Consider the following 12645-nt stretch of genomic DNA (forward strand, 5'->3'; position numbering starts at 1 on the left):
GTTGCCTTTAAAAATATGGTCCAGACCATTTTTAATATAAATATCAAAACTTGGAAAGCTTTTAAACATTATTTTTGACCAATATTTTGTGGCCAATCATATGCCACCGTAATTGTAACAAAATTATCTTTATTTAGATATGCGAGTCAATGAATTAACAGATGCACGTAATTACTATTTTCAACTTGTATAAATGCGATAATAGTGAACGAAAAAAGGCAGACAACATAGCTGCTGCATATTCTTTATGGCTTTTACTTTCGAGTAGATCAAAATTCGTAAGATATGCAAGTCAGTGAAAAATTTCTAAAAATTTTACTCTTGATATTTTCACTAAAAGTAGTCTGGACCACATTTTTTTAGGCAACCCATTGCAGGGATATTTGTTAACATTTTATATTTCATAAAAAATAACTTTCATCCGGTAAACAGATGGGTGAAGGTCGATCCTAATTGGGATCTTAGACTACTAGTAAACTTTACATTTAATATTTATTATTATTTAAAAAAAAAAGAAGATATTTATTGAAACACCACGATGGAAATCCCTTATAAAAAATTAATAAATTATGAAATAATGTTCATTTTATTATTGCTTGTATAAAAGAATTAAGTATTCAAATTTTATTTAAATACTTTTGGATGTAAAAATTGGCATTCGTTTTGGACTTTTACAGATTATTGTTTCTGTTATTATGTTTTAATTGTAAGAGCACTCTTAAATGTTAAAAAAAATTTATGAAAATGGAAGTAAAATGCCAACAGTACTTATAAATATAAAGGCTTGTGTTGTAAGTATGTATGTCCAAAAAGTATGCATCAAATAGAGTATTTTATAGAATTATTAAAACAAAATCTGGCCAATGGAATTTTTATAAAGAATACTTGCATCGATTGTGTAATTTTATAATAATAATTTAATCCTTTACTAGAACTATATACACCTTGGTGGGAATATGGAAACATAACTGTGGTATTAGAGCATGAACAATAAATATTACAGACGGCGCCCAATGTTTTTATTTATTTATTTAGTGATAAAAGCTGGTTTCACTCTGTGAAAGTCTGTTGAAGTCGATTAAAAATTGACCAGACGATGATTTAATAACTCTAATATTTTATTAGAATATTTATTTCGTTTAAAGTTCATCGATAATTGTACTTAGACCATAGAGCACATATGAATTTGATGTCAGATTGCTCACGTTTTTGGATAAGACATTTCATAAACTATAAATATGATATTGGGAAATCTGCTGAGTGTAAGAGCTTAAATTTTAATTATTAAAAATTATAAAAAGCTTCAAAAACCTCAGCAACCTTAAGGAAGTTGGGATTTAATCTTATAGCTAGCGATCTCTCAAAATCTTATTTTTTTAGTTAATACTCTTCGGCCTAAGTTCTGTAAACTTAAGTTTTATAGTGTTTTTAATTTTTTTTTTTTTATATAAATTATGTTTATTTTTAGGAATCATTATTTTCTTTTTGCGCAGGTCCAATATAATGAACGCGACCACCACATTGTATTGGATTGAATAAAAAGAAATTTTTATGTGGTGGTTCAGTACCTCCAATAGCGTGAATAATTTCTTGTGCAAGGACACCACCAGTAATCGCACATGTTGGAGAAAATTGTCCTATCACATTGAATAAATATTCTTTTGGAAAATAGTCAATGTTCACTTGAAATACTTGCATGATTTCTTTTCGAATTCGTAATAATCGACCAAAATCTTCTTTCCAAGATTGTTGTGCAGGATCACGTTTAAAAACAGTACGAAACCGTAATAATGCTGAAAGATTATGGAAAAATTTTGTTATTATAATTTTTAATATTTTTATTATGAAATTTTATTTTACAAAGAAACAAAAAATTTTATTTCAAATTTTTGTGTACTTTTTTGTTCGTTGATAACGAATTATAGAATCCGTATAATCGGACATCGGATTCGTAAACAGCGAATATTTTACTGCTTTTGTGCCAAAAAAAGTCAAATTCTTGGCCAAAAATTGCACGGTTTTTTAAGAACAAAATATCTTACCCATAACAGCAAAAAATGTTGGATCAAGTTTTTTTCGTCGTATTTGTTTTGCATAAGGATTACTTGAAAAATTCACACGTAAGGCTTGTTTGAGTGTTGGAAAAAGTTCAGTATTTTGTTGATATTCGACTTTTTCTTCTTTAATTTGTTTCATCATTACATGATTTACATTATTATGATTGTTATGATTCATATGATTGTTTGGTAAATTTTCATCAACCTCTTTTTCACCATCATATTGAACTTCTTGTTGTTGTCGACTTTTTTCCAAAAAGTAATCGTTTATTTTATTTATTGTAACGGTCTTTTTTACTTCTCTAAAATAAAAATTTGTTTTTGTTTTTAATTTTATTAATAAAGTAGTAATTTTGCAAATTAACAAGTAGGAAATGTTCGCTAAATGTGAGAAGAAACAGTTACTTAAAATAAGAGTTCAAATCGTACTGCTACCAGAAAAACCATTTAAGGTTCCATTAAAAAGCTTAATATTTGTTTATTTATTTACAATTTATGTTTATTTACAAAATTTATAAAAATAATAATGAATTTATTGTTTGTTTGTTACTAACTTTAATTTACTTATTTAAACCGGTACGATTTTGGATATTTTTGATTACTTTGTAATGTATAAGTTTGTAATAACAACAGTATACCATTTACAAACTAGTTGTCTAATTCGTACTTTTTAATGTGTTTTAATACATTTTTTTGCTCGAGAACGTAAAGACAAATCAATAATGTAACATTTTAGACATTTTCAAAGTAAATCCGATAGATTGGCAGACTTTAAGTGAGATGGTAGGATCGTAGCTACCTCTCTTCCTAATTTAAATCTCACACTAAATAGATGATCTAAACACAAATATTTATAAAACAGGACTTACTTCACATAATAATGTCGATGTAAATCGACAAAATAATAACCAATTTTACCCCAAACATGCCCCGAGTAAAACTTAATTTTGTGCTTACGACATAATTCATTTAATTTCGTGATATCATTTAGTGCACAGTTTGTTGCTAACACCACCGTAAATTTTTGAATAAATTGTTCATTGATTTCTGATACAGGTCTAGTGTCAGATGATACCTTTACGGTTGGATTCAGTACTTGAGTACGCTGAACTGATGATTCAGCTCTCTGTAAGTAAAAATTTTGCATATAAAAAAATTAATTAAAATAGAATGGTAGTAAATAAATAATATCATAACTAAAACATGGCTGTAATTTCGTTTTTGCTGCGTGAACCGTATTTTGTTGGATTATCCCAGTCTGCGATAGATAATCACATGCGGAATCTTTTGTTAGCTCTTACGGCAATTTAAAGTGTATCTGTTGTTGCTTTACTTTTAATGGGTGGTTATTATTGTATCTCGGTGTATAGAGTAAACAGAGGCGGATTTATGCGTAGGCAAAGTAGGCCTGTGCCTACGGCGGCAAAAAATTCGTTTCAATTATTAAAATTTGTTTTGTTTAATAAAAACTTAAAAAATGTACATTGAAATAATTGAAAAATGAATTGTTTATTTGTTTTGTAAACCTTACTTAAGATTAAAAAGTTATTTCATGTATTATATTAAATATTTTGCAATTTCCAAATAAATAAAACAGATTTTTGTTTATAAAAAAATGGCGACACTTTGATGCCTGCCTATGGGCGGCAAATTCGTAAATCCGCTCCTGAGAGTAAATAAATACTACAATAGTAAATAAATTAAATAAATACTACACAATAATCATACTGTATGACTATTTACACATGCCTGTGTGCTCGGGTCAAAAAAGGCCCACACAAGGCCAACTCAGGTATCACAGGGTGAACTCAAGGGCCAAAAAATAGTCACACAATTTTTAATTGAATATATATTATTATTATGTATCCTATTTAAACTTACATTTTTCCCCACACAAGTTGTAGGAATTAAGAAGTTTGCTTTTACATCGTCTTCAGTTGCATTTTCACTATCGCACAAGACAACCGACTCAAGTCCAGCTAAAACAATATTTTTAATTGCTTCACCACTTAAACCTTGTAACCCGATTACTAATAATCTTGTTTTTTTCAAACTAAAAATCAAAAATAAATTGTAAAAAATGCCGATAATATTTAGCGGTGTTTTAACTTTACCGTTTTTGAGCTTCTAAACCCCATAATCTAATTTGTCGGTCATAAAGAGTAGCTTCATCTTCGGATATTTTTCCTGCTATTTGCGATTCACTAACCATGGTGAAAATGAGTTAAAACTGCAATTTATTTAATTGTCGATGCGGCTTCGTAACGTTTATAAATTATAAACAAACTTTAGGTTATGAAGGTTATGAAAATGGAAACCTAGGCGCATACACATAAATCAAAAAGTCACACACTGAGAGCGTTCTTCAGTTTATATTTTTATGCAAAAAGCAAAGCAAAGATCACAAAGTAAAGCAAAGGAAGGGGACGCCCAAATGAAAATTGTGGTTTGAATTCTTTTTTATTTTAAACGATTTATATTCCGAAATATATAGAAGGACGACAGTATTTAAAGGAAAGAGCAAACAATCTGCAGTGGCGTATTGAAGAAGCATGCAGTAAATGCAACTGCAATCCTAAGGGGATTAAATATTAAGAAAAAAACATACTTTATTTTTAAATCAATTTCAAACACCGAATTTTGATTAGTTTTTCAATATTTTACAAGATTATGCCCTGAAAATAAATGGTTTACCATTATGAAATTTATTGTTAAAATTTAAATATTCTATAGTTTGGAGAGAAAATGGCGCTCGAATAGCGCCAGACTGGGATAATCCAACAAAATACGGTTCACGCAGCAAAAACGAAATTACAGCCATGTTTTAGTTATGATATTATTTATTTACTACCATTCTATTTTAATTAATTTTTCTCATTTAAAAAATGATTATTTTTTGTTTCGGGAAAATGTCAATCAAGTAATGGCATATCACATATCTTCTATGAAGGTCTATCTCGGGTCTATTTGCTATGTTATGTAACCACATAGTACTCGCCATTAAAATTTTAAACAAACTTCCCGATTATCTAGACTCTAGAGATTTGAAATTTTTACCATAACATAACTCAGAAGTGGATGAAAATACAATCACTTAACCCTAAATAACAGACAACTAAATAACGGGCTAAGAAGTTCAAAATAATGAATAGCTATTAAAATCAGGGCTGCCAGATTGTATAATCGGATACAAAAAGTGTACAATATGGTTATTTTATGTATCCAGTTTGCATAGCAGATTGCCTCGTATAATTGGATACAAAAATAAAAACTCAAACGTGAAGTAAATTTTGTGAGAGTTAAAATACCGATTATTTGAGATAACGAGAGATTGAACATTTCTTAATCGTAGATGGCGTGATGCGCTTGTCACTCTTTCGAAAACTATTCTAATCGAAATTATCGCTCACTGAGTAATATCCGTTAGCATTACAAGTAAACGTAAAAGTGACTTTTTAACGCAGCGCCACTTGCTACTGGAACTGTTTTTTTAACAATTTTGTCGCTTTGTATAATGAGATTTGATTTTGTATAATTTCAGTGACCGAGCGGTATAAAGTTGGCTCTACTGGCAGCCCTGATTAAAATACTTGTAAGATTAGAAACGAAAAACATGGAGCGCATGCAATACATAACTATATACCTAACGAATGTAGTGTCTGCTGCATGCGCCCCATGTTTTTCGTTTCTAATCTTACAAGTATTTTAATAACTATTTATTATTTTATACTTTTTAATCCGCTATAAAAACACGGTATATTAAAAGAAAATTTTTATTTTTATTATTATTTTATGTAATAAACTTGTAATCTGTGCTCCGAGTGAGAACCCAACCTAATCTAAATAGAACGTATCCATTGTAATTGTAATTCTTATTGTCAAACCCGGTACAATCATTAACCAACAGACTGCGCATTAGAAAATAAACGTTGGAAAAGATATGATCGTTAGTTATTCAAATCAAAATGCCTTATTCTAAACTAAATACATTGATTAAAAATCCTGATTTAGAACCATTACGAGAAAGTGATTTATCAGAATTGTGGAATCAAAAAAAAACTGAAGCATGGCTGAAAGTTGGTCTTGCTTTAAAATTGTGTAATAGAAATTTTGTAACAGAGAGTGATTACATAGATTTCATTTACGATGATTGTAGAAGGTACTTTAACAAAAACTATTGTAAAATTTGTAAAAAAAAAAACTATTATAAATCAAAAATTCTCTAAAACATTTTTTGACATTTGCAGTATTTTGGCTCCATTAACAAAACTAATTGATAAACATGTTGATCCGGTATGTAAAAAATCTAAATCTTTCGCGGAAACCTTCCGTGTGGAGGGAAATAATGCATACAAAGAAAAAAATTTTGAATTGAGTTTTTATTTGTATACTAATAGTATTGCAAATGCTCCTGTAGGAGAATGCGCTGCCTTGGCATATGGGAACAGATCAGCAGTATCATTCGAAATATATAAGTTTCAAGTGAGTATAATTATTTTACTAGATTTTTTCCTGTAGATTTAAGAGAACCAAGCCAACTCTTTTTGTAATCAGTGAAATTTAAAGTTATTAATAAACAGGATTTAAAAAAAAATCGTAAATCATTTTGATATTTCCACAGGATAATTACATTCTAAAACTACGGAATTTACCTTGATTTGTATCTTAGAATTTGATTATTTACCGGCTTTGGTAATTAAAAAAAAAATGACAGTGTGTTTATTCAACCTAGTTCTTAGTCACTGACTTAATTAAGGATACAGATTTTAATATTATTTAAAAGTCTAAGCTTAATGAATATAATTTAATATAGAGGTTATGTGTTATGTAACTTTTTAGCGAATTTGAGCATTGTAGGACCTCATAAGACTAAAAATACTGTTTTTTGATAATCGTATTAGTGGATCGGTATGACTACGGATCTAGTACTTATAGTAGGGATGTAGTATAAAATCCTACTTTTGATGAGGGGGGTGTATCACTCAGGGGGGAAGCAATGTGCATTCTTTTGCTTGGCTGCGGGTCTCATTTGCGGGAAATTCAAATAGAACGATAATATTTCGTGTGTTTTAGATTTTAATATTTCTATATCCATGGTTTTGGATTGCCTCAAGCAATATGCCTGCTTTTGATTGGCTGCGGCTATTAGCACTCTTAATTGCGGGAAAATTTAAATGGGTAACGAGTTCTGCGTGTGTTGTAGATTGGTCCGAGCAAAAAATCTTTCTATTTAAGAAAGTAAAATCTTTTACCCTAAAGAAAAAAAGTGAATATAGCTTTAATACTCCTATGAAAGAATATACCTTTAATACTCCTATGATCGACTAATTACCTAAATAATATATTGTAAATAATTCGTTAAAATAATAAGTATAAAACTTCACTTATTTAAATTAAGATTAGGTTCACGGGTACATAATTCAAATCATAAATAAGTTATAATTTCCCCAAATAAATTTTTACATTAATTTCATATTTTAAAAATTCTATAATACGTTGAAATTTAGTATTGACAATTAATCGACGTATTTTCGAAAACAAGCATAAATACTTCACGTATTTATTTTTTTTTACAAATTTTACTTTTCTTTTGAATATAAGACTATTTATTTATGTTGTCCATACACGTCAAACATGTTTCCATGCTTGCAAACGCATTAAAAACACTTAAAGAAGGCTTTAAGCATACTTCAGCATGCACCTAGTTAACAGCCAATAGAAAGTAGGCACTTCCTCCTGAGTGAGACTCACCCACTCGGTTATACTCCACCCCTTTTAAAATATTCCTATATCCATGGGTATGACTGAACACAATGACAAATTGTATAAAAAATATCAAATTAATTAACCCAAATTTGACTGAAAAGATGAGCCGAAAAGTAAAATATCAAATGGATATTTAAGGAAACAAATCCAATAAACTTGACTTTGTAGAATTAGATTTGAAAAGTGGTGTTTAAATACTATTATATGGCGCCGCCTAACTTTATTGGAGCCAAACTTTTCAGCAAAACCGTTATAAATATAGAATTTTACTTTACACAATACTCCCAAAAATTAGGTGAAATTTACTGAAGTTTTGAGTGCAGGAATGTCACCTATGCCAATATTTAGCTTTTTACGTGTAGAATGAAAAAAATCATGTGTAGCAAAAAAAAAAAAAAAATAATCCAGTTCAAATTTATCGGGCTTTCTCTTATATTCCATATTTTCTGAAAAATATATATCAATGTCCAATTTTTCGTGTTTTTGGTGGTTTTTTGGTAGTTAATGACATTAATATATTGTATTTTAGGATTGCATTAAAGACATACATAAAAGTTTAGAAAATGATTATCCGGTACATTTACGGTATAAAATATTTTTGAGGTTGGCACAATGCTACAGGCATTTAGGAAATATAGAGAAATGTATTGAAGCATTACGTGAATTGGAAGAAAATCTGAAATATGCCACCTTTAAACTTGATTCCATTAAAGGTAAAAATTATACTCTCATTACTGAATAAATGCAAGTTGGAGTTCTTAATCGTAATTAATTTTTCAAGATAGCTTTACCAAGTTAAAGTACAAAAGTTGTATTGTTTGAATAAATTAACTACCTTGCATTTCATTTTGTATCTTTGTTTTAAATACATTTATCTCAAATATGTAACATCTTTGAATTTTAGAACATTATGAGAATTCATTGCGAGAATTAACTCAGTCATTAGACAATGGTCATTTTACCAGTGAAGTATATGGTACTGAATCCATAAAGGATGATGAATTATGCGTTCCAACACCAGCATATGGAACAAGTAAAGATATTCCTGGAGCTTCATCCGCACTTTCTATCCAGTAAATTTAAATTTATTAATGTTTTTGAAGTCATTTCGAATATATTTAATATAATTTTAGTGAAAATGCCGAACTAGGGCGATATGTTGTTGCAAATGCAAATATAAAAGCTGGTGATATTTTATTTGTTGAAGAGCCATATTGTTTAGTTTCATCTTGTATTAACAAAGCAAAAATGTGCTCATATTGTAATGCCCACGATAAAATATTAATTTCACCGTAAGTTTTAAATCATACAAAATTTTGATATTACAGTAGAACTTCGTTAAGTCAGGCTTACATTTTATACATAGCCATAATTTAAATTATTAGGTGTGAAAATTGTGTTCGAATGTATTGTTCTGATGATTGTCGTGATAAAGCCTGGAATGATTATCATCGCTGGGAATGTAATGGTATATTAAATACATTCGAGGAACAAATTGGTGTGGGACATCTTGCATTCCGCATATTATTTAAAGGTGCACAAGTAAATTATGATATAAAAAATGATAATGACTATAAACCAGTTTATAATTTGGTTACTAATTTGGATAAAATGGACCTTGATGATGTTGGAGTTTATGTAGTGGTTAGTATTTTTAACTTTTGCTTCTTTTTGAATTAAAATTAAATAAAAAACCAATATTGGATGAAAAAAAGGCAAATTCAAGTATCTAGCTATTGTATGTGTCATTGCTCGATATATTAAAAAATATTGAGGATTATTAAACAAATACTTATTTTTTCGCAATATGGGATCTGGTTGTAGCTATGTTGAATTTTCATTAATAGCTTGTGTTAAGTGTCACTCGCAAGGTTAAGACAAATCGATTGACATAAGAATAATCGAAATCGGCTCACGCGTAAGATCTCAAGATTACCAGTTAAGTTTACACATTTCTAGACAGTTTGTTTTCTTTTCATGTCATTGGATTGAATTATGATGGGTTAAATTTTTTCCACATTTATAAGATGATTAATCGGTGAAAATTATTTTTTTGCAGATGTCCGTAACATTAGTATACTATTTAAAGACCAAAACAAATTTTTTTGATTGGTATACAAAGAAATCAAATATGAAAAAAGAATTAATATCCAGATTTTTGTCTACACTTGCTTTTAGACATCTATGTCAATTACAATGTAACGCACATGGTGAACAATTTGATTTTGAAGGCGAAAGATGCCATAGAAGCGGAATCTATCCTTCATCTTGTTTAATGAATCATTCGTGTGATTCGAATATCGTTAATGAGTAAGATATTTTTTGTTTTAATTTATGAAGACTCTTACTTATTTTTAATGTTGTAGTGTTCGTTCAATGTTCCGAATTGTTTCTAGGTTTCTTAATTCGTCTTTAAAATCATTATTTTTTTTAGTTACTTTAATTCAGTATTGATTGTACGAGCGTCAAGAAATATAAAGAAAGGCGAGGAAGTATCAAATTCATACGGTTATAGTTATAGAACACATTTAACAGCTGAAAGACAGAAGTCCTTAAAAGAGCAGTATTATTTTGATTGTAGATGTGAAGCATGTACTAGAGACGATTTGAAAATTTATTACGTATGTCTAATTAGTGTCACAAAATATGCACGAATTACATGTAATCCGTGCATTTATTATTATTATCATTTATTCTTTAAAATTAGCTTAAATTGGTTTTTGAATTTTAGCAATTGCATCATGCAATAAAATGTCCAGAGTGTGCTAGCAAATTAATTGATATTGAACAAAATGGTAATTATAAGTGTATTGATTGCCAGTATACATTACCACCAGATTCATTTTTGTTATCGAAATACGAAAAAGCTTGTTTACGTGATATTTCATATTTAAAAAGTAAGTGTTATCATTGATTTTAAATAAAATTAAATTTAAGGGTACGGTAAAAAAATCTCTATTTTTTTTCTCTTAACTAAGGAAACTATAATCTTTTGAATAAATTTTTTAGTAGTTAACTGTGACCCTCGATACTGCTATACTACCTTGAACGCAATAGGGAATATTCATGAAATTTAAATTTGGTTCAAATATTTTTCTTCCGTAACTTTAATGACTGGACATTTCAACTAAACCATTATTTTAGTAATTAATATCTTTTTAATTACTCAAACATAATTAATAAAACTCAGTGACATACTGTATGATATTTGTTGACATACTGTATGATATTAATTACTTACATTTTATATGGTATTTCATTAAATTATATTATATTACGACTTTTTATTAGAAAACTTAATAATAACGAGTGTAAATTCTGTGTTGTAAATTCATTTTTTTAAAGTATAAATTATATATCGAACTGTCAAAAATTGACAGATCACGTACTTGTACGTCATCAACAGAGAGCGCCAAAAAACTGCGTTTAAATATCTCAAAATTATAATGTATTTTAAATATTTTTTTACACTTAAATACAGCATTTTTATGCAGTATTTATATTTTTTAGTTTGTTATACCGGTGTAAACAATGAATTAAAAATATAAAAAAATTCATGAATATTCCCTATTCTTTCAAATAAATAAAATTTTATTAAAGTTTTATCAAAATTATTTTGGTATGATATAAATGTATATGATTTTTAGAAAATAGTGCGGTAAAAGCTATAAATTTATTAAAAGACTGTGCCTATGAAGATAGTTATGAATTTCTTCGATTGTATCATGAAATTTATTTGAGTTATGAAATTAAAAGTCAATATGATGATAGTATTTGTGTAGCTAAAAAATATTTGGAATTAATTATTAAAGAATATGGTTTATATAGTCATGTGACTGCTATAAAGATGCTGGGAATTTCTTCAGTCATGTTACAGAATATGCAACACTTAGATTCAGTTAATTCGTCTAGATTAAAGTAAGTATTGAATTTTCTTTTGTATGGTTAATCAAGGCATTATTTTCTTTTCCTAGTTATAGTAAAGTTTTACTTTTCACAAACGGTTTTATTTACAACTACATGGAAACACACTCTTATTTTCAATTTTCTTCATAATTTTTAAAGTATGCATTTTTAATTAAAAAAAATTTGTATTTTCCTCATTCAAGAGCATTAGCATTTAATACTTCACTAGAAGTAGGTGAATAAGGTATTTTATTTTATTTTTATGTGCGCCCCAAAGTTTGAATTTGTTAAGTAATTAGAAGAAGGGGGGGTGGAGTCAAGGATATTCGATTTAAAATTTTTGTAAAAAGACGAAATTGCATTCTATAAGATTTGTAGAGTTTAAATTTTCACTGGAAACCGAAAATATTGGTAGGGAACCTTTTTCGTACTTGATCTGCTTTTAAAATAATAGGTAGTAAGAAATCGGCAAGATATTCGGTTAATACAAAAATGAGGACATGGAGGGAGAAACCTTAAAGATTTATATATATTATTTCTAGCTAAAATAACTTTTTTTGCGCATCCGGTATACAATTTTTTAATTTCTTATATTATAAACTAATATTATGTTTTATTATATTTGATTTAGCTCATTTGGTTTAGAGTCATTACAATTCTTAAATGAAACAAAGCAACGATTAAGTGTTTTTTATGGACCATGGAATCCTCGTATGAAATTAATAAATCAGTATTTATCAAAAGCGAATGCATTATGGGATTCATATTTACGATTTAAGAATTAAAATGTGTGTTATTAATTAATAATTAATAGAATATGTTATATTTTTGTTATTTTTTTTATAATAATAAACTGATTCAGATCAATCCCCTTTTTTTTTTTTAAATTCTATTCCCATTTTGCATTTGGTCGAAT

General features: G+C 28.3%; 2 protein-coding genes across 2 annotated transcripts; one reads left to right on the forward strand and one right to left on the reverse strand.

The window, feature by feature from the left end:
- Positions 1-620: 620 nt before the first annotated feature.
- Positions 621-4379, reverse strand: LOC123295224 (SUMO-activating enzyme subunit 1). The gene is made up of 5 exons (XM_044876484.1): positions 4172-4379; positions 3939-4110; positions 2927-3183; positions 2043-2359; positions 621-1793 (listed from the first exon to the last, which is right to left on the reverse strand). The coding sequence occupies exons 1-5, from the start codon at positions 4267-4269 to the stop codon at positions 1465-1467; spliced, it is 1173 nt and encodes a 390-aa protein (XP_044732419.1). The 5' UTR covers positions 4270-4379; the 3' UTR covers positions 621-1464.
- Positions 4380-5977: 1598 nt separating this feature from the next.
- Positions 5978-12514, forward strand: LOC123295959 (SET and MYND domain-containing protein 4-like). Its single transcript, XM_044877421.1, has 11 exons — positions 5978-6216; positions 6305-6539; positions 8353-8536; positions 8728-8896; positions 8957-9115; positions 9209-9467; positions 9883-10133; positions 10258-10444; positions 10555-10720; positions 11471-11741; positions 12361-12514. Exons 1-11 carry the CDS (start codon positions 6023-6025, stop codon positions 12512-12514), a joined length of 2229 nt encoding a protein of 742 aa, XP_044733356.1. The 5' UTR covers positions 5978-6022.
- The last annotated feature ends 131 nt before the right edge of the window (positions 12515-12645 follow it).

This window comes from Chrysoperla carnea, chromosome 3 (assembly GCF_905475395.1).
Source record: "Chrysoperla carnea chromosome 3, inChrCarn1.1, whole genome shotgun sequence".
NCBI lineage: Eukaryota > Metazoa > Arthropoda > Insecta > Neuroptera > Chrysopidae > Chrysoperla > Chrysoperla carnea.